The sequence below is a fragment of the Empidonax traillii genome, unplaced genomic scaffold, assembly GCF_003031625.1.
Source record: "Empidonax traillii isolate 1590-97213 ecotype Southwest subspecies unplaced genomic scaffold, ASM303162v1 scaffold586:size682069, whole genome shotgun sequence".
In the NCBI taxonomy this organism is placed as follows: domain Eukaryota; kingdom Metazoa; phylum Chordata; class Aves; order Passeriformes; family Tyrannidae; genus Empidonax; species Empidonax traillii.
Window position 1 is genome coordinate 343,572 of NW_020955779.1, and position 22,351 is coordinate 365,922.

Genomic DNA, 22,351 nt, shown 5'->3' on the forward strand with positions numbered 1-22,351 from the left:
TGAAACTGCCATATTAGAAACATCACACTAAAAACTATGAAAGTTTGATGAAACTTTCAGTCATATATTATGTCTCTTAAGTTACTGCAACCTTTACAGCCAAGGACATTCTAATTAGAATGAAATTGAATTCACAAAACCTGTAAGTCAGGTACTCAGACCTACATTTAGCGCTAAGTTTTCAAAAGCATTTGCCTGTCATTGCACTCCAACCAACATCCTCTGGCAAGTTTATCTGCAGCTGCTTCTTTCTACAAAGATCTGCATGATACCTCTGTCAGAGGCTTTAATGTGTCTTTAATGAGGCAGCAAAAAAGAACAAATGTGTCTGCACTTTGGCCGATCCAGTTCAGTCTTGCATCTCAGCATAAACCAAACTTTAGAGTTAAAACTAATAAGCCAGGATGTATCAGTGTCTACAACAGGCGAACATCCTGTCCTGCCATCTGTTACAGATGAAAGCAATGTTCAGCACTGAACCACAGCAGTACCTACACGGGAAGGTGGCATGAAACCTTAGCAGCTCAAATCCAAATGCTTTCAAATTCCAACATCGTTAACAGACGACTTTGTAAACTTTTAGCTGCAACTTCACAAAGTTTAATAAGATTTGTGAACACAAGAGCAAAAACTAGTTCTTCATACTTCCTAGGTCCCCTGCTTCCCCCCTCCAAAAGAGAAGAGAAAGCTTGCAACTTTTAATTAATATAAGCTCCCTTTCCTTTTATTTCTGCTTATTTCCTAGAAAACCTACTTTATATAGGACATCAGTATCATTACATCCAGTATTATCTACATTGTGCAACGGGAAAAAAGGATGTGAGGGGTAACAGTTTGTCCTGGGTCACCTAGTACTACAGTCTAAAGTGTTAAGCTCAGGAAGCTCTGCTCTGGTTATCACTGCATATTCATATCTGATATCATATATCATTCCATATACCATTCCAACACTGTGCTATGAATATCTATTTTTAATAGATAATTGTTAAACTGAGGTGAGGAAGCAATCACAGAAATACATGAGAAGGCAGAACTTCAAAGTGGTTTTCAGAAACAGGGAAGAGATACAAAACTAGATCCTGGGACAGCTAGTTTGAGAGCCAAAATAGCAAGAGGGATACTCTATCTGCAGTTGAGGATACATTGGAATTACTTAGCTCATTAGAACCCCACCAGAAAAAGGCTACCACATACATGACTTCTTTCAGCTAAGCTCTGAATCAGTACCAGGTGATACTTACCATATGATAAGTCCCATTCCTTTTGCTAATTAAGATTTCAACTATACTTGAGAAAGCAAACAGCTTTTTAGGAACACTTATTGTGTTGTTATTCTTCAGGCTTTAAGATGTTGGCTTACATACTAGAAGAACACAAAGGCAGACCTTAGACACAATCAAGCTGACTAGCAAACAATATATGCCTGCAAGCTTCCATTTCATCCCATCACAAACACCTAAGTGACGTTCTTACAGATATATCTTCAGCCCTGTTATTAAAAAAAAAAGAAAATCTCAGGCTTCACAGCTTTGCACAAGACTATCCAATTTGTTAAGGTACCAAAGCGTTCTAATAGTCTCAGTTTCAAATGCTTGCATTCCAATAGATTATACAATGATGCATTTCTGAGACCAGAAACTGCTTTTGATAGGCACAATAAAATACAATTATACAAAAGAAAGCTCCCACCCGCACAAGCAGCCTTCACATTACAATGGCTATAATTTTATCTAAACAATTGATGTATTTTAAACCCATAGTTTGCAATGAAGTCACACCAAAGCTCCACGCAGCACAACTGTATCTCCGACGCCAGTTTTCCCACTGAAAACTGCATTCGTTTAACCTGTTTTGCTAAGCAATGAAATTCTCCTCTGTATTTACCTACTTTCATAGTGTTTTGCAGAACCAAAATTAAGCCATTTCATAGAGAGCAAAACCAAGAAGTGCTTAACTGCACACTTAATACACGCATTCTAGTTTTGGAACTCAAACTCAGGAAAGCCCACCATATGCAACATTCATGTTATGAGAAGTAGCCTCAGACCAAGCTTAGAGGCCAAAATTGAGATACCAGTTCAAGGAGGGCACCCATAATACTCAAAATAACTTGGATCCAATCCATATCTCTTAAAACACCAGCCTGAAGCCTCTTTTGAAACTTGCAGGGAGGTTTAAACTTGGAAGATTTGGTTTATAGGGCTGATGTTTTAAGTGTTGCTGGATTCTCGCATGAGAAGCCATGGTGAACACATAGCTCCTGACTTCATAACTAAGCCGCAGAGCCAGTGCCTCCACTGCTTTGATATTAGTTCTTTCCTTTTTCAATTAAAGCCCTAAATGCTGCAAGTTCTTAACAGACAAACCAACAAATAAGGCAGTAACTGATTACCACACTTCAGATTTTTTCAGTAAGACATTTCTCCAACTATGGCAAGTATATCACTCAGATGAGGAGACAACACACCTCATGATTGCAGTCACTTCCAGCCCCTGGGAAGGGTACCTATCCGAGCCATTGCACCTTTGCAAATGTACCCTCCATCCTCCATCTAAACAGCCCACAGTTCCATATAATAAACATGTAAGTTCAGTTACATCTGAAGTACTACAAAGCCTGGGATTTTATGAGGCATATTCATCAATAATAGAGTTAAGAGAAAAGCAGTTTCCTCCCACAGTTCCCTGATCATCAATAAGGGTAGCACATATCGAAAAATGAGAAGTTATTGTGACCCACCCTGAAAGCCTTCACTGCATTCACAAAAACACTGAAAGGTTTGCCAAGTAGTCATCCGGAACAGATGTGCCACAGCTGTGGTACAAGTACACAAGCGAGACTAAGCACTTTTTTCACCAGCTTACAACGAGAATTTTGTTCAAGTTCTCTTGACTCAGCTGAGCCCTATATGGATTGTAAACAACACCTCATTTAGTTTTTCAAAAGCCAAATCCTCAAGAACAGATTGAAGAGGAAGCTATAAGAATGAGATCAAGAGTAAAGGTGATGTTTTCCTTTCCTATGTTAGCTATACTATGAATTACTATAGCTGACCACTGTTAAAACATGCAAGTCATAGCTTCATGCACTGCAACATCTGCAGCTCACAAAAAGCCTTTAACAGTATTGGGAAAACCATCATTTTGAATGACTGTCATTTACCCAGAGCAGAAACAGCATCTTTACATTAGAGGTAAATTAATTCTCTTTAATCTAAAAATGCAGATGCTGTAAACAATCTTTGATTTACATAAATTAGCCTTTCGGTAGGGACAGCTATTCCTGTTCTACACACAATCAGACACACGTAGTGCTCTGACAGAACAAGCCTTTGCTGCAAGGAGTTTCAAGCAGAGTGACATAGCAGGGAATAAGAAGAAATAAAAGCAAATATATACGTTGTACACTGAGAAGCACAAAGAGCTGACAGTAATCCATACATTGCTCTAACAGATATTAAAATGGTCTCTGCATCTACACAATCTTTGGTAAGTAACCTTAACAAGTTTACTAATGGTAACTAGTAATCTAAGGCAGGAGTTGCACAGTGGCAGGTAATAATAATAATAAATTTTTTTTATTCCCTCCAAGCTCATGCCAGAGAGTAGCAGATGGCATAGGGCAACAGGGGAAAGGAAGAATATAAGTAACATTAAGGAAAGTGGTTGGAAGTTCTGTGTGCATCCCTTTTTGCCACAGTCTTCCATGAAATAGAGAAAATATATTTAACCTCTTCTGTCACACTGCTTCTGGTGTGCCTCTCTCTGAGTAACTAAGCTGCTCATTTCGTGGCATTGCTAATACAAGTTTCTTCAATTACTGAGTCAGCTGTGGTATGCACAGCCGTCCTAAGCATTTACATAGTGTTGTTCTCCAACATCATGTGTGTCCTGTTTACTGGACTTAACACTCCTGGCTTTATCATAACACTAAAACCCAGACAGACTTCATCCAATTCTCAAAAAAAATTAGGTCAGCATTGCTGCTAAGAAGCACTCCTTTCCCAACACTCTTTTTGCAGACATATGCATTTATGTGGTCACACAGTAAACTGTGTCAGCGAAGTGGTATTTTCTTTCTAGTACAAAGATAAAACAAATCAAAAACATATTCTACATAGTTCCCTAAGCCGAAGAATGCATCCTCTGTGAGCTTGGGCTAGAACTAGTGAAAGAATAAGCAGCTGTTTCTGCTTCTTTTCACAGTAGCTCCAGCCAAGCTTATTTCTGAAATTATGGCTTTAGAGATCTATTTTGCCAGAGTATATATAAAAAAACTCCCGAACTACAACACAAGACTGCAAGCATGCAATTTTACAAATTGCACATAAGCAATCCCTATAAGCTTACACTCCCCCCACATTCTGTGGGATGTTCAATCACTGGTGATTAAACACTGTGACATTTAACTATTTATTTTTTGTACTTCAGAGTATTTTGGAGTACTTGGTGAATCCTGAACAGCCTGTCACAAGTAGTAGCAGAATGGATTTGAAAGCCAAAGGTGATGTTACCCATGACTTGGAAAAAAAACCCCAACAGTCCTTACACTGATTTTGGAAATATGTTCTGAAGTTATCTGTTCTCTATATTTTTTAAATCTAAGTTACATATTTTCATGAGCTTAAGTCAGGAATCCTACACTGGATTTTAAATGCATCTTTCATTTTGGAAAGCAGAATCTCTACTCCCTCAAAGTATTTTCTGTTATTTAACTTTTTCAGCTGCCATCCAGGAGCAACCACTCCCTATCTTGCAGCAAAACAGAGAGTTAAGCCAGCAACACAAGTTTTCAAAGTTTCAGAGCTGCTGTAACAGAACTAAGCTTAGAATGGCTTTCATTTATGTGTTACACTGGTGGACAACAATAATATAAATGAACCCCTGCTAGAGCTTTGCTCAATTCAGCAAGAACATATTGCTGAGTGTTCAGCTCTTCTGCATAGCGTACACAGCAAAGATCTGTACCTTCCCTAGGGTACCTCACCCAAACTTCCCACTAAAAATAGAAGAATTAGTCTCCCAAGAAGTTTTTTCCTGAAGAACTGTGCTATTTATATCCAAGTAACCTTAAAATCTTCAGAAAATTCCTTTACTGGATGCCCTTGATATTAAGTATTTTCTGAGGAACAGTGATTGTTTGTGAACTCATTTTTAGCACGACTAATTACCATCAAACACAAATCCACTGTAGAGTAAGAGACTGCCCAAACCTTTTAATTTTTAACCAGCAAAAAAACCCAAACAAGGAAGTGCTGTTCTTCTACCCAAACTTGAATTTACATTCTTAAAATATACGCCATCCAACAGAATCAATGCTTGTGGAGAAGGAGCTTTTTGAGAAACTAGTATGTAAAGCTGCTTCAGGGGATACCCAAATAAGCCCATGAAAACATCCACGTTTACCTACACCAACCTTTATGGACCACTTGCTTCATTATACAGCATTCCATAAACTAACTGATGTCTCAGCCATTCTGTATCATAAACAGTTCCAAGAATTGCTGAATTCAAGACTCAAGGACAAGATCACACTAGTTACTCCATTCTGGAAACAAAATTAATAACTCTAGTGTCTATTATTCTTCTATATTTACTGTTTGCTTATTTACACCTGAAGCTAAAACTCAAGCAACCAGCAGAGCAAAGATAGAAGCCTCTCACTACACTGTATTACACAGACTGGCAACAATTCCTGTTCTAGTCTACTTGGAAGACTAACCTAGCATACAAATTTCATTAAACAAAGAATTTCAGCTTATTTCTTAAAGGTTGACTTTCTTTTCCTCTGAAGCAATGCTAATAAAATTCCCAGAACTCAAGGAAGGCAAAAGCAAATTACAAAGTTATGAAGTAACTCCTGAGAAGTACCAAGGAGAGAAGTTACTGAAGTTATTATACAAAAAGCTGGGTTTAACATGACTTCTGCACATCAGTGTCTCGGGTACTTAACTAATATATCTGCGTGGGATATACACACAAAAGTTTTGCATCAAGCTTGGTATTAAAAAAAAAAACCAAACACAACACAGAAAAGATGGTGCCGTGACACTAAGACGACCTAGCTGATGTACTAAGACAAATCACAACAGGAAGAGAAGGCAGTAAACAGGTTAATTTCCATGTTCAAGTTAGGAACCAGATACAGGTCATATTAGAAGCGCCTCAGGCTGCAGTTAAGAGTGGATTCCCCTACATACCCGCCTTCACTAAGTACAGCGTCTGACCTTCCTGAGTAATAGCCAAATATAGTATGCTTGCCTTCACACTGCTACACCACAGACTGTGGTGGGGTTTTACTTTTTAAACAGATACATACCTACATTTGGTGTAAATAGTTAGCAGTTAGCAGCAACGATGAAGTATTTAAAATCCTCTTACCTACGTTAAATAAGAAGAGTATTTTTCTCCTTTTATACCATGATTTAGCTGCATTATGAGCAAGACACGGAATGACTCAAGCAAAGCCTGTGCCACAGAGTATCTAAATGAAACAGTTACTGAATCATGTAACCTTCAAGTGGCCAAATAGCCAGTCAGAATAAAGAAACACCAGCATACACTACCTGATGCCAGGCTCTTGGCCTTCCATGCAATTTTTCCAACCATTTCATTTGTCATGCACTTTTAAAGCTAAAGATGAACTGGCTGACATCTGCCCTGCCGTACAAACCGAGAAGCTAACTTCATTCTTCTATCCCTTCTCCCTGGTTAATACAATACCTACCCTCCTAGAAACATATGAAAACTGCCTATTTTCTTTCTCTCTTTCAAGACTATTTAAAAAGAAATCTGATTGTTTGCAAAAAAACTCCTCTTAGAGTTCTCCTTGTTTATTTTCCTAATAGCAGATTACCCAGTGATTTCACACCAAACCAGGTAACAGCTCTTGTTTATTCAAGATTCACCTCCATGGTTTGTTCCTATTGTTTTGCAACAGATCATTAAGGTCTATTTTTCTTCTCTGCAATGGTCTCTCTTTTTTAGCATCAGTTACAGAGCCTGGAACTGCAGGCACTATAACCATATTCTAATACCACCAGGCCACCTGGATATGTTAATTAGTTAAAACACTAACCAAATAGGAAATATATTATTGGCCATAATACATTACACCAGTAGCTCTATACCACTTAAAACTAATAAGGAAATTTTCAATTAATTCATAAGCATTTAATGAAGTAATATTGAAATTTCTATCTTTACCATAAAACCTGTAAGACCTTTGAAATCAGAAGAAAATGAAGCTTGCAGCTTTCTTGGAAGACATCACACCACACAGCAAGAACAATATGCAACCAGCTTTATTAAGGCAATCAGAAAAATCACACTTTGATTGGACATGGAAGCTGAACATGGAAGCAATAACCATTCTCCACAACTACTGGTAGCCTGACAATTCTGTTCTTGGATAACTATTTCCCAGCTTTCTTGGTGGATTGGTACCATCAGAACCAATAGCCCTCAGCCTTACCAAATACAATTTTGTTCTAGAGCAGATCCATTAAGCTCTATCATAATAATTTAAATGCTTAATTTAAAATAGGTAAGCCAATTTAGGCAAGCAAGGTGTCTCGCCTAGACAAGACTAATTTTTTTGTACAGCAATATACATGAACCCAAACCCCAGAAAGCCATATTGTATTTAAGGTTACTGTATGTCTGCATTTCCCTAAGTACATGTTCTCTGCCACACAGTAAACTTCTTAGTATTTACCAAGACATCTATACATTTAAAAGAGCAGAAATCCAGTCCAGCTGGGCTGCCTTATATCCAAAAATTTTAAGAAACAGACAGAACAGAAACAGGAAGCCCAACATCTGGACAGTAATATGGCTGTCCTACCTAACACCACTCACAGTACTTTTTAAAAGTAAGGTTACCCCTATTCCAGTCTCCTTGCTTTGATATTGAGGGAACTTTTTCCACACATCACCAAAGCTTAAATTGGTTTAGAATCTGGCTTAAATATAAGAGTGATGTAACCACTTAGCTCAGCATTGTTGCAAATTTCAGGGCATTTCCCATACAGGGATACATGGCGTTCCAAGAGGAGGCAAAACACAAGAAGCAGCTGCAGGGACTAAGAAGAAAAACTTTGTTGAAAGCAGAAAACTCTGTTCACACTTAGAAGAAGGCTTCAGGGAGACACTACTGCTGCCTTCCAGTGCTTAAAGGCAGCTTATAAAGACAGACGGGGACAGACATTTTAGTGAGGCCTGCTGCAATAGGACAAGGAATAACAGTTTTAAACTGTTATTTAAACAGACTCGATATGAGGATGAAATTTTTTAAAATGACAGTAGTGATACACCAGAACAGGTTCCCTAGAGAGGTGGTGGATGCCCCATCCCTGGAAACATTCAAGGTCAGGGCTCTGAGCAACCTGATCTAATTGAAGATAATCCTGCTCACTGGAAAGGAGTTGGACTATCTGACCTTTAATGGTTTCTTCCAACCCAAACCATTCCATGATTCTGTATTCCACATCTGCTGTACTCATGGCAGCCTCATGCGTGTGCATACTCCTGTGCTGTCCACAGCTAGAATGGGCTGGGAAAAAAATCTATCCACCAGATGGCACAGCTGGGAAGGTAGGAAGAAAAAAAATAAAACCATGCAAAACGTACACAAAAAGCAAAAATAAGGCTATCATTTTTGTGTCCCATAACACAGCTAAGCGTGACCCAAGATTCTGACTACCAGGGCAAGAAGGAAACAGTCTTAAGACAAATTTGGCTTAGTCACTTTCATGGTCATATACCAGTATAAAAGGATTTTAGCAAACCCAGGGAATTTTGTACTTAAATGACTTGCAAGTCTTTGCAGATCCACTCCTGTGAGAAATCCTGAAATAAAACTCAAAGAAGCTCCGAGAAAATGAGGCACATGTGTAAGAGCACCAGCACCTACCTCACTCTTTTAATAAAGAAACTAGGAAGAAGAGAAGGTACCTGGTAGAGGTCAAACAAGTAAGAGAAAGCATTGCTATGTTCAGACTTTATGCCTACAGCATACACTTTAGTTTTACTTTCCTCCAAAGAGAAGTTATTTATAAGGTATCACTAATTTGTGACAAAGTACTAAACACACTGCAAGAGAAAATCAATTCAAAATGAACTCTTACCATTCCTAAATTCACCACTTAATGAGTAGAGGATAAGAACTTAGTATATGCAAAAGAACACAGAAATTAAAAGCTAATGTCCTGGAAGACTGTCAACATGTATTATTACATCATGGTTCAGTGGAGTCTTTATGAAAACTATCTCCAATCTAACTCCAGAGTTAATCAATCAGGCTTTCAGTCCTCAGATCTCCAGAATAAGTATATATTCAAGATAAGCATGCATGCACACTCGCTGAGGATTGGGAAGATGTTCTTGATGAATCCTCCCCACAGCTCTGCTATAGGCCACGTAATATTGGTATCTCAGAAAAACCCCACAATAAAACACGCGGAAAGTAAGACAATCTAAGTAGCTAATCTCAGTTAAAAGGTAAATTAACATATCATATAACCCAAAACCAACAAGAATAAAAGCAGAGTAGCCTAATTAAAGTAAGAACAAGAACTCCTGACAATCTCACAGCCTGGAAACAGGTGTCACCACCCAGCAACCCAATGGCAGCAGGGAAGTTTCCTTCTGCTGTGGATTTTGATAAGTATTTGCTACTCTTGAAAAATTATGTCCAGTACCTACTAAGAGATAACTGCAGACTGTTATTCAAACTTAAAGCCATCCATTTCACTTAAACAAGAAGACTAAATATATACTGCATGACAATATTTCATGAGAAAGTGTCTTTTTATTATTTCACTGTGCTTACACTTAAAGCTCAAAAGCCACTTTTCCTTATCCTTTAAATCCAAGTTGAAGAGGGAGTAATGGAGCCAAAAAACTTGCTTTAAACAATTTAACTGGAGAGAAGAGTCAACAGAATTTTTTCTGCGCAACCAGCGTGGGGAGGATTCATACTCACTTTACCAGAACAGGTCAGCTAAGCAACAGCATAAGCTCCAGAATGTGAGCTGCCAATTGTACGCAAAAAAAAAAAAAGCTTCACTGTCAAACACTACTACTGGAACCACAGCTTAGAATACTATAGCTAGCAGTGCTACAAATAATGGATGTTAAATGGAAGGAAAAATAATGCATACACAATGCAGTCTTTTAATCTTGTGTTTCTTCAAATAAAACCCTTAAGATTCAGGTACAAGATGCTGTACAAGGCACCCCTACTACTGTTAGTAGATGAAAAGCAGAGAGAAAACAGACTGAGAAACAGAGATGAAAAATTAAACGCAAGGTTTGGTTCAGAAGTTGCACATCATACCCCCAAAAACAAAAAAAGCACAGGTTAGGTTGCTCCAAAACAAGGCACCCAATCATAATCCAAAAAGCTACAAAGTTGCAACACAAGTATTTATGGTTTATGTAAAAGGCATGGAACATGTATTTTAAAAGACTTTGTGAAAAAAAGAAGGAAAAGCAGAGTAATATTTAAGGGGGAACAGAACAATCCAAGTTGCATAACAAAACGCTGTAGAATCCCCTCCTCTTGAGGCAATATATATTTACATAGTTTACATATTTACACTGATGAGCAACAAGTATCTTTCAAATATACTATTTAAAGTATTTCTCAAAAAGACCCACCACCGCGAATATATTTGCATTTTGATGTTAAAAAAAAAAATTGCCTTACAGAGTAAACGTTTACTATGTTACTATGTGGTCTGACATCCTACCTAACAATCTGTGTTTCGACATTCAGAAAAAGAGAGTTTTATCTGAAATAGTTATCAACTGATAATACTTGTTTCTTCATACTATACTAAACTGCATGCTTGAAATCACAAACATAAACACAATTGCCCAAAGCCTGTTTGTATTTTAAAATACTGATTCTGCTGTTCATAATTTTCTCACTGAAAAAAGAATAGATAGCAGCTATTAAAATAGCCCAGAGACCCAAAAACCCCGCTTTGTAGTTACAAAACTTTCAGCCTTACAAAACTCGTTTCACTTCCAAAACTCTACATACTCCACGAATTCCTTTGCAGAAGCCTTCTGCAATGTGATCCACCTATCTAAGGAGTACAGCAACCAAATAAATGAACAGAACATACCCATGCAAGTACTCTAATCTCTAGCATAGCAGGTATTAGTTGAATGTGGAATGAAAGATTAATGGGAGAAGAGATCCAAGGATATTAAACATTCAGGACATAAATAAAAAGAAAATGCTCTCAGTAGTTCCTCAGCTGCTCCAAAAGCAGCTTCTTCCTAACTTTAAAAGAAAGAATCGCTATTTAAAACACATAAACCCCTTCCTAGCCTCTATCAGCCACCTATGAGAGCCACTTCTGGACACTGCCCCGTAGGCAGGCTGAGGAATGTCAGCGCAATAAATCCCCCCTGCTCCCGCCGACACTCACGTACACACAACTCCACACCTAGCGCTGCTCGCAGACGTAATTTTACACACGGAGCACTGAGACTACCAACGCGACCGGAGGGATGGTGGGGGAACAGGCCGCCCTCAGCTCAGCTAGAGGTGGGTCCCCAGCTCGCCCCTCAGCCAGGCAGCTGCAGCCGGGTGAAGAAGGGGAAGACGGAAAACGAGGATTTTTTTTTTATTATTATTTTTTTAAATAGGAAGGCAGCCCCTTCCCCCCGACAAGGCGGTCGGTCCCTCCGCGCACACCGGCGCCTCCTCCCTCCGTGGGGCTGCGGGGCCGGGCCGGAGCTCGGGGCACCGGCGGGACGCGCCGAGCCCGCTCCCGGCCGCCACCCCGGGCCCGGCGGGGCGGGCACGGCGCTGCCCCCGCTCCCCCCACACTCCGCCAGCAGCCCCGGCTCGTCCCGGGGGGCGGCAGCCGCGCCCTCCGCGGCGGGCAGGAGGGGCTGCCCGGCGCCCCGCTCACCTTCCAGCAGCCGGGTGATGAGGCTGTCCACGTTCAGCTCCCCGTCCGCCATTTTGTGGCCACCACACTCGGTCCCGGGCGGGGAGAGGGCGGGGTGGAGGGCGCTCCGCGGAGGAGGAGGAGCAGGGAGCGGCGGCCGCAGCGACAGTGGCACTCCCCCCACCCCCCTGCGGCGGTCCCCGGCGGCCGCCCGGCTACTCCCGCGCCCGCTCCCTCGCAGCTAAAGGGGGGAAGCGCCGCCGCTCCTCCCCGCGCCTCCTCCCCGCCCCACGAGCCACCAGGGCGCATGTGCCGCCTCGCCCGCCGCCGCCGCTCCTCCGCGCTCCGCCAGCGCGCAGGCGCCGCGGAGCCCGCCCGAGAGCGCGGCGCATGCGCGGCGCGGGGCTGGCGCTGCTTCCCCGCTCCCCTCGGAGCCCGGTGCCCGCGCGTGCCACGGGAACCCCCGGGATCGGGGGCGCGGGCAGCCTCGGGTACGGGCAAAAGGCAGGGAGACCGGCCCCAGGAGGCTGCGTGTCACCCCTTTCTGTGCTGAGACTGCACCTGTGAAATCTCGCAGTTGATAAAAAAAAAAATTTCTGTCCTGACCGGAGTGACGAGCTGTGCTCCTTTCTAGAGCGGTTGTCAGAAAAAAAAAACCAGCTCGTAACCGCTGTGGTTCGTGTTTCATCGCCGCTAGATCTGCTTAGAGTACTTTTTTTTTGTGATCTCTGGACCCTTTTTTCATTATTATTTTTCTTAAGATGAGCTCTCTAAAGACATGTTTACATACTTCTGTCAACAGATGCTTGTCTTGGATAGACAGAGAAGTGCTTTAAAATGGAGGTGGTGAAAACTTAACTGTGAGCTGGGACAGCACACAAATACGTGTATGTTGACAAAGTAACAAAGTGCAGATGTTCTAGGAAAAAAAAAAAAAAAACAGACCACTTCTTTATATGCCTAAATATAGATGTCCATGGAGAAAGTTATCTCTGTGACCTTGAACTTGATTTTTTTCCTTCAGTTCATACAAGCCAGCAAACTCCTGTCACCTTACATAATTTTGAAACTCGGTGTTTTTATCTCTTGATCAGAATAAAGGGAGTATGAGCAAAACAAAAGCAATTAGGACAAGGTGGGGCTATGATTAGACATCCGATGATGCCAGGTGTCCAGATTGTCAAGTAAAAGAACACTCTTTTGAAATACTTACACAGGTAGGCAGGATATATGGAAATGTAATTTCATCTGCTGAAAGCACATACAGCTATTCTTTCTTATTTTTCAAATTCTGTGATCTAAACAATAATAATTAAAAAAAGAGATCTTAAAATATTTTTCTTTCATTTTTGGTTAAGTAAGAAAAATAATTATTCGTCTTTTAAAAGGATCTTTCTTATCCCAGCTACTTTATTGCTGCCAAAACTAATAGATCCGCAGTCCCTCTTGAGCTTTTAGGAATTGTCCCAGTTTTGTTTCACACAGCCGAACTGCCCTGAGGGTTATTTTAAGCCATCACAACATCAGGTTCAGACATAATTATATTATATTATCACAGAACGTTCTGCATTGACAATTAAATGGGCATATGAAATTATCTTTTACTGTGGCATAACAATACAATTAATGTGTTTTCCAAAACCCCAGAAGATGCTAAAGTTTCAGATACACTGAGCAAAACATAATTCCCTAACAACTGTTTTTACTAGGCATGTCAGCATGTTCCAGAAACAATTCAGCAGCATATCAAAACAACAAAATACTTTTATTAGCAGAGATGCTGTGAAACAGAACAAGCTACAAAAAATACCTCACTACTTTCCTTTTAGATTCTGTGCTAGTGTCTTATTTTATTGGGAACATGGCTGGGTCACAGCAACTCCCCAGCTGTACGTGGGTTGTCAAGCGGCTGGAAGGTCACCTCACTGTGCTGCATATCCCTGTAAAGTTTGCCTCCCCTTTCTTCATAGCTTGAACAGGGAAACAAGTACATGAGTTTCTCCCTCAGTGGGTAAAACTTGACAGGTCCCGTTTTTCATGTTGGCATAATCCAAGTACAGCAAACAGAATTAAAAGATCAGAGAATGAGGCTTATTGTCTTTTGTGATTCAGAAAAAAAACAGTTAATGTGGAATGAATGCATTTTCTTTGATCAAGGGGAGATGTTTAGTAATTTTTGGCATTATATGGTACACAGATACAGGCCAAAAATACCTAACTGGCAATTCAAGTAGCAAGGGAAGCTGAGCGTCACTGATGCCTCTGTCAAAATCCCATTTAGTAATGCTCACCTTTCTGAATTGCCTTTCAGTTATTTTGAAGTTTCCTCTCGACCAACGTGGCTTTGCTTTTAACTTTGCCCTACATGGTCTCAACCTCATATACATCGAATACCTACCCCGTGTGTCACTTTTCCTCTCCCTGTCCCCATGCTGTCTCTTCGCAGTGTTCTTCTGCTGAGTTTGTCAGCTCTGCAGGACAGAAATTTCCAAAGAAGATGGCAAAACAATTATGCGTTAGTTAATGTCATTCCCTAAACTGTGGCTCTCTAGACATGAGTTCTCACTTTTGTCTGCTGCTGTGAATTTGAGACAGTTGCTTCTCCAGCTATAGAGCAGTGACTCAGCATCTCTCTGTTACCTACTCTTTCCTAGTAACCTTATGTTGGTTTAGACAGTACTTCTGTTATTCACTGCACTTTAAATTTAGTGCATTACACGCACTTTTAAGTTATTTACTATGCCATTGTAACTTTCAGAAACCATGGCCTCAGCTGCATTGCCCTCCTAGGTCTGTTATCAGTTACCTGCTAGTCAGTACATAGCAGTATTTTACAACACTATCCCATCACTACAGCTTGTTTCTAATGTACTTTATAACCTTTGCAAACTGTAACTCAGGGCTGACTGCAATTCTGGTGTGGATGGGAGGGAGAGGACAGAAGGAGCCATGTGGTTAGTTCACCAGCATGTAATTAGGAGCTGTTTCTCCCTGGGCAACATTAGCTGAACCACTGCTGCCTCCTTGGTGTTGCTCTCCAGTTTCTTACTTGAAGCAGAAATTACTGCTCCAAATCACCAATGCATTATCTTAGGAGAGGCTGTTTACAAAAATACTTACAGATCCTGTTTCTTTAGTCAGAAATGGCAGGAAACTGTATCAAGGTAATCTGAAAAAAAAAAAAACAAAGACTGCAGATAAATTACCCTTATTTTGTCCCAAAAGTTTAGACTCGTAGATTGGTGAAGAAAACCCAACAGATTCCACTCTGTAGTACTTTATGACCCTTTATAATTTGTCAGTATTTGCACTAAAACTGAGCAAATAGTTGGTTTGGGTTATATCATTTTAAGATGTACAAATAAATAATTATCTTCTACACTGGGATAAAACCAAGACTTTCTCAACATTCCTGAAAAATAAAAGGAGGAGAGTCCCAAACTAGCCAGTGGTTTGGGTTTGAAGGCACAGACCTAAGATAGACAGAGAAGAATGCATCTTCTTCTGAACTGCTTCATCCATGCCAGCTCTCTTGGTATCACTGTTTGGAGCTGAAACACTTTGTATAAACAATCGAATATCCACTGGGCCAGGGACTCGATTATGGATCTGTGTCACGTGAATGCCCCAATCATTCAGCAGTAGTGCTGGTCCATCTCTCTTGATGTAGCTATTATTTGAAACACATTATGAGATCTTTGGCTGATACACAAATATGTGTACTGTACTGATCAAAACTTTGGTAATTGTATTTTTTGAAGAACAAGATTTCTTTGGTGGATTCATACAGACCCTTAATTCCTGTAAATGTAGTTATGCCATCATTGGCTTTTATGCATACTTAAAAGACAGGGCAGGTCTAGATGTTCCCGTATTTTATCTGTAATTAAAAGAAGAAAGCAGATTGTTGATGTCAAGACCAGTGCTGAAACAGTTTAAAAAAAACAGAATAAATATTTCAATCCACTAAATGTGACTTGAAAATCTTATATTTTTTTTGAAAAGAGCAGCTCCCCCTGCCCTATCCTTACAGCTCCCAGCTGGGTTAAAGAGCCTGGGTGAGATAGGCACTGCCTGGAAGGCAGGAGAGAGCCCTCCAGGAGCCACTTGCAAAATAAGGACAAGGTGAGACTTACTCAGGGGTTTGTGTCACAGGTTACTTCCTCTCTCCATATCAGAACTATTTAAACGTGTGAGAAGAGTTGTTTTTTTCTTCTTTAGGTTTTATTTGTTGGCATGTGATATAATCTCAGTTCCCCTGACAGCCTGTCCTACTGCCCACAAACTATCAGAAATACACAACACCTACTGAGGTGTTACACCTAAGTGAGGGAGGGGGAAGGACTTCTGAAGCAAAACAAGGTAAATAATTTGGCCCTGCAGGATCTGCAGTTTGCAAAATGTCAATCAAGCTTACTATTCCTCTGCTTTGGAGAGAAAAAATTGTCTCCTCCTGTTTCCCAGGAAGGAACAGCTGCAAGAACTGAAAGTGTCTGCATCTATTTTCCTCAGTAAACATGGGAATATTTAGTTTCAGCAAAACCAGATGGTTTACGCCCTGTGAATATGCTGGCATTTGACACCAGCAGTCAGTTTCACAAAGCGCATGCAGAGCATTAGAAAGAACTCCTCTAAATTGAGGGACCTGACACAAGAAATGAAAGTTCTGAAGGCAGTAATGACAACTTGACAAAACCCCCCAACCTCTATCCAGGGACCTCCAAGTGCTCTCTAAATATCATTAATCAGACTACATAAAAGCCCATGAAGTGGTTAAATTTTGATACATGTTTATCACAGAGGGTTACACTTAAAATGAGAAGGTAAATAAGTTCCTCAGGGTTATGTGGTGAGTCATGGTCTGGTCTCCTGCGCGCTCTGACCATCCATGTCTCTTCTTGCTAACGCGTCTCTAGTGTGCTGTGTCCTCAGCCATATTCCCAGGACACCATTTTTAAATGTGAAACTATTACAGTTAATAGTACAGGGACAGGATTGGAGTGTGTGCAGCATTTATCACCACAGCTGGGGCATCTGAGTGCTCTATGGGGAATTTATAATATGCTAAAGAGATTTATGAACAGCCCTCAAACCTCTTGCTAATGGCAGTTGCAATGGGTGTTAAGTGACTGAAGATGCTTAATTATTTGATGATTTTTATTGATTTGTGTTGTTATTGCTTAACATGATTCTGTAGTAACAAGGCATCTATCAATCTGAAAGTGGTTTTCAAACAATGAATTATTGAAGTCTGTGATTCTGATAGTTAAAGTGTCTTGTTGGACTACTAGGAGGTTGATATAGTACTTAGCTTGGAGGGCAAGACTACAGGGGCTTCAGGCTTTGCAGTCACTGATATCTGCAGCACACGTTCCTGAGCCAAATCTGACCCTGCTGACTCCCTGTCATCTGCAGCATCGAAAAGTAGGCTTGGGAAGGATTTCTATTTACTTGCAATTTCAGAGTGAACCTTCCCAGAGAAGCACACAAATTTTCCGGATCACTTAGTGAAATGCATTATTTACCGTGAATCACTAGCTATTGCTTCTTCTAAGACCTACAAACATAAGCCCTAAAGCAGCTCTAGTCCTGGTTGCAGGACACAGCAGAGGCCTGCAATATCTCCTTCAGCTTCCCAAAGAAGAGCTGTGTCGTGCTCTGGTTTATCCCATCATCTGCATGACGGAGGGTGTGCCACCGAGCACACCTGACCTGCAGTTGAGGCAATGCTATAATTTAGTATACTTCATGATCAGCATTTTGAGAGTTTGAATTTGCTATTTCTTCATTATGTAATTACATAATAATAATAATTTAACTAACACAACGTACGTGGAGTTTTGCTGTTGCTTCTTATGTAAATTAGAGAGATTTAGCAACACATTGCAAAATGGATACACGTATTTCAGACTGAGATGTAAGATGTTACTTTGATTAAGAATAAAACAAAAAGAAGCTGTTGGGAAGACCTATTTTGTAAAAGAAAGAACTACTTAGTTATAACTTTTCACCTAACACCTTATTCACTAACATGGGAACTGCAGAGCTTTTAAGTGTTTAAGTTAAAAAAAACTCCAGCACAATATCAAACACCCCCCCTCAAAAAAAAAAAAAAAAAAAAACAAACAACAAAAGAGCAATACCAAAACACCACAGTATTTCTGTCTTTTTAGAGAAATACAGATACTTAAATTTAGATTCAGAAACTGAAATGATACACAAATGTGTAATTTGAGTTTGAATTTAGGTAAGAGTAGCAAGAGCAACTAACTAACTAAATGTTAAGGAAATAGCTAATCTTTAGGTAGAAGAGAACATTTATTTTAGTTGTTACTCTGCTCATAAGAAACAGAGACATTCTATATTTACAGTACACTCCAGAAGAATTAAAATGAAATTTAAAGTCAAATTTAGATATCAAAACATGTCAGACAGCTTGACTTCCACCAAATTGTAACAAGTGCTGCTCATTCCTTTTAACTTACGTGGTATTTTTATTATCTATCAAGTAATCTAATTTTTCCCTCTTGTTCCAAAAATAGTTCATTTGCATACAGCATGGCTCAGAAGAGCAGGAGCTGGGAGAAACCACATCACTGTGACTAGCAGCAATGAGTCACTGACAGGTTTAAGTCTTGAGTCAGCAAAACCTAGACTTACTCTCAATGCCTGGTGGGCTTGGCTCAGAGGAGGCCATTAGCTGTCATTTGAGTTTGGGGGATGTACACCGTGGGCCCCCAAAAGTGTATCACAGGTCTGTAGAAACACATGTGGCCACGGCTGGCTACACAGTGCATTCTTTGGTGGCAGCACTGGCTGAAAGCGGTCATTCCAAGTTCCCCCTGTCCCTCCCCTCCATGGTAATGCCATCCTTGCCATCATGGCCATCGTGCTGATGTGTCTGTGGGACTGCCCTGCAAGTCAGATGTCTGCAGTGATCCATATGAATAACAGCTCCCTCTGGCTCTCTGGAAAGCACGAGCTTTAACCCATGTTGCTGTGAGTGATATGGCGCACAGCACATCTCCCAAAGACACGTGTCTCAGTCCACCTGAAGACTGTGGTATGAGGCTGAAACTGGCAGTGGCCACTGGTGGAGGGGGCTGTCTGAGCCTTTAAAGCTGTGGTGTGGTGTAACTGTACCCGTCAGCGGGGAGGCTGCAGCCACCCAGCTGTGGCTCTCGCATCCTACTGAGTCATCGCATGACTCCAGATAAGCCATGTGCTTTTTCATGCCTCAGCCTGCCACCTGCAAATCAGTGATAACAAAATTTAAATAATTCAGAAGAACATAGCAAGGCTTAATCGTAATTGTGAGGCTAAATTGTAATATGTTCTGGACTCCTTACACAGAGTAGTGCAGAACTTAGGGTATTGCTGTTCACAGACGGTGTTGCTAGTAATGCAGTCCCTTTAATATTCCCTGCAAACTGTCTTCCTGCTTTCATTATCAGCGCTCAGCTTTGGTGTCACTGTGTTGCTTGGACACCTTCTAATTTAAATTTCATGTTTTGATTTCTGGGTGATAACTTCAAACACCAACTTTCCTCTGCTATGCTATACAGCCTTTTGCTCATTTTAATGAAACCTAGCAACCATAATGTAAATTCAAAATAACTACAGCCCTTTAGACTATTGAAATCCTTGAAGATTTGAATTATTCACTATTAACAGAACTTGTATAATTATAGGTTAAGATATCACTTAAGCATTTAGCATACATCAGCTCCACAGTTAATTTTTAGCTCTTGAACTGTATTAGTAACATCAGCTTGCTAAATTAAAGGATATGCCTCCAATTAGCCTAAATTTAACATTCAAGAACACATCTCTAGTGGGATGATGCTTATAACTTTAGAACATGCAGGCAATTTCAGCTGATCTACTAAGGCTCTATCACAAGTGAAAAAGAAAACATTTTCTTATAAACACTTCCATGACTTTCACAGGAGCAGAAGTAAAAGGACAAGGCTGCCTTTTCTGTAGGGTCCAAAGTCAAAAGGGTGAAAGACATTGCAGTCCTCTGCCCTTATAGGGATCTCCAAAAGAGCACTTTCTGATCAGAGTAAACTGTAATTGGCTGGTTTTCAGCTACCACTGGGTAGTTTTAACTCTTTCCTGAGGGTCAGAAATATTGCTGCAGTATCATTGATAAGACTCAACGTTTGTCTTTTTTCTTCAGAAAGTAGTAAGATGACTTGCTGTTTGCTAACATATAAATTAGCTCTTCTGTTCCACCAGGAAAGAAAGATTCCTGGTAACCATCTGTGTATTTTTCATACAATTTGATACCTGCTTTAGTTGATTAGCTTTCACTACATAGTCCTAGGTAATCACACTTCCACTTGTGGAAAGCCCTTTTAAAATAATGAGCTGGGAAATGGTTTAGGCTTCTGTGCAGATGATGATGAATCTGTTCACACATGCTGGTGAGAAGCTGGAATGGAATCCTAAAGCTTTGGCTTGGCCAGCACTGAGAAAAGATACAGTTTTTGACAGTGTCCTCTCTTATATCCATAAACCAAATGAAACAAAATTTAGTAAACATCAGCGTGCTTGTTAATGAGGAGAAATGCAGTGTATTTGGTAGATGTATAATTGTGTCAAAAGTGTAATTCAAAAAATGGTTGCTAATATTGATGAGTGTCTCCATAGGAAAGCTCTGGGTGGTAAGAAATCCTCTTGCTGGGAAATCTGCATATAATCTTATAATGGTAACTATTACAGAGAAGGGAGGAAGTACTAAACTGGAAAATGCTATTAAAAATTGTAGTAGAATCCAAATTATTGAAGGCTTAGTCATGACTTTCATTCAGCAAAACTTGTTGTGAAGTATGGATTTTACTGGAAACAATTGGAATCAAAAGATTATACTATTAATACCTTTGTTGTACCCAGAACAAATGAAAAAGAAAAATAAACATCTTCAGCACACTGAGGATTTTTACTAGGGGGTTTTGGTTTTTTCTTTTTGTTTTACTTAGGAGATTGAACTTCACCATCTAAAACCTTTTGTCGTATAAAAGTCGCTGTAGTGTGTACACCTTAATAGTTAGACCTCCAAAATTATGGAGGCGTCTCACTCCCAAACAGTTCCTTCTGGCAATGCCAAATTCCAAAACTGTGATGCCCATAATTGCCCTATCAACTTCCAAATGAAGGCTTTGGTTGATAAATCCCAGATTTGAGATGTCCTGCCATGTGTTTGAAGTTCTGTTTCTGAGCATGTCCAGGGTTAGTCCTGCATGGTCAGTACTGATACCTCAACATCTCTGTTTCGTGAGGATCCTTGAGCTTGCCATTCCCTCAGTTGTATTGGTTGTCCCTGATGCCAGGGTTATTTGTGTCCTATGTAAAGAAGATGCCACCTAATATAAAATCCATTATAAGGACTGCCCAACTAGTTCAAGGCAGCTCCCTGGTCAGCATGTGGGATTTTTCATCACACTTTGGAGGCTGCTTATTCCACTCTGTGGTTGTCAGGAATGTCTGTGAGCCTGACTTGAGTGCTTTGAATCACCCTACATGGGCAGGGACTGACTTCTCAGCCCTTGCAATGTCTCAGCAGAGCTGCCTAAGCGGGCAGTGTGGTCTCCTCCTCTACCTCTCCTTTTGTGGGTTTATGCCTGAACCCTTGCAGATTTCTCTTTAAAACTGTCAAATGTTTAAGGAGTTTGGATTTCTCTCATCTACTGTGGAATTTTACCTTTAATTACTTAGAACAAAGACTTCTCCCACTCTAATTAAACACCTTTTGCCTCAAGAACTGACTATCTGTGCCTTGCATGATCATTTACTTTCAAGATTTTGAAAGCATTTTTCGCTTCCATGTTCCAGATGGCTTGCCAGTGACAACATTCATGCATTTAGTTCTTTTCTCTCATTAAGCCTGTGGATTTCCAAAATATTTCTGGAATGCAATCTTACAGTTTTCTCTCTCTTTTTTTTTTTTTTTTCCCCTTTGCCCTTTTCAACCCAAATGCAAGTACAAAACACGTGTTTCTACATCTGACATGATGTTGGATTTTTTTGGCTGGGGGACAGTGGAAAGGGTAAATGCAGAGCTTATTAAAATAGTGATGACAAAAGTCAAATAAACAAAAGGCAGGTACAGTAACATCCAGTTGCTGTAATCCTTTAAACCTGACCTCCTGCCCAGCCTTCCTGGGCACATCTGCACTGTGAATTGTCAGAATGAGCCAAGCTCTCAACAACCCGTGCTGGTAAGGCTTCCTCCCACAGCATCACACAGATGCAGTCTAGCCACACTAGCCCATCCACAGACAAGAAAAAAGTCTCCTGTGGCTGGTTATGGCAGCCAGAGCTGGCAGCTCTGTAGTGTGAGGGAAAACCTGTTCTCTGCACTCCCTGCAGTGTGCAACCTGCCTGGTGTCCAGGTAACATCTCACGCATTTTCTTAAATGCCTTTTGTCCCAGGT

General features: G+C 40.5%; 1 protein-coding gene across 1 annotated transcript in view; it reads right to left on the reverse strand.

Annotated features, from left to right (window-relative positions):
* The window catches only part of PPP1CB (protein phosphatase 1 catalytic subunit beta), a 29,948-nt gene extending 17,715 nt beyond the window's left edge, over window positions 1-12,233 (reverse strand). The window contains exon 1 of the mRNA XM_027898239.1: window positions 11,934-12,233. Within this exon, the coding sequence (XP_027754040.1) occupies window positions 11,934-11,985 (52 nt within the window). The 5' untranslated portion in view covers window positions 11,986-12,233. The remainder of the gene's footprint in view (window positions 1-11,933) is intronic.
* Between the last annotated feature and the right edge of the window lie 10,118 nt (window positions 12,234-22,351).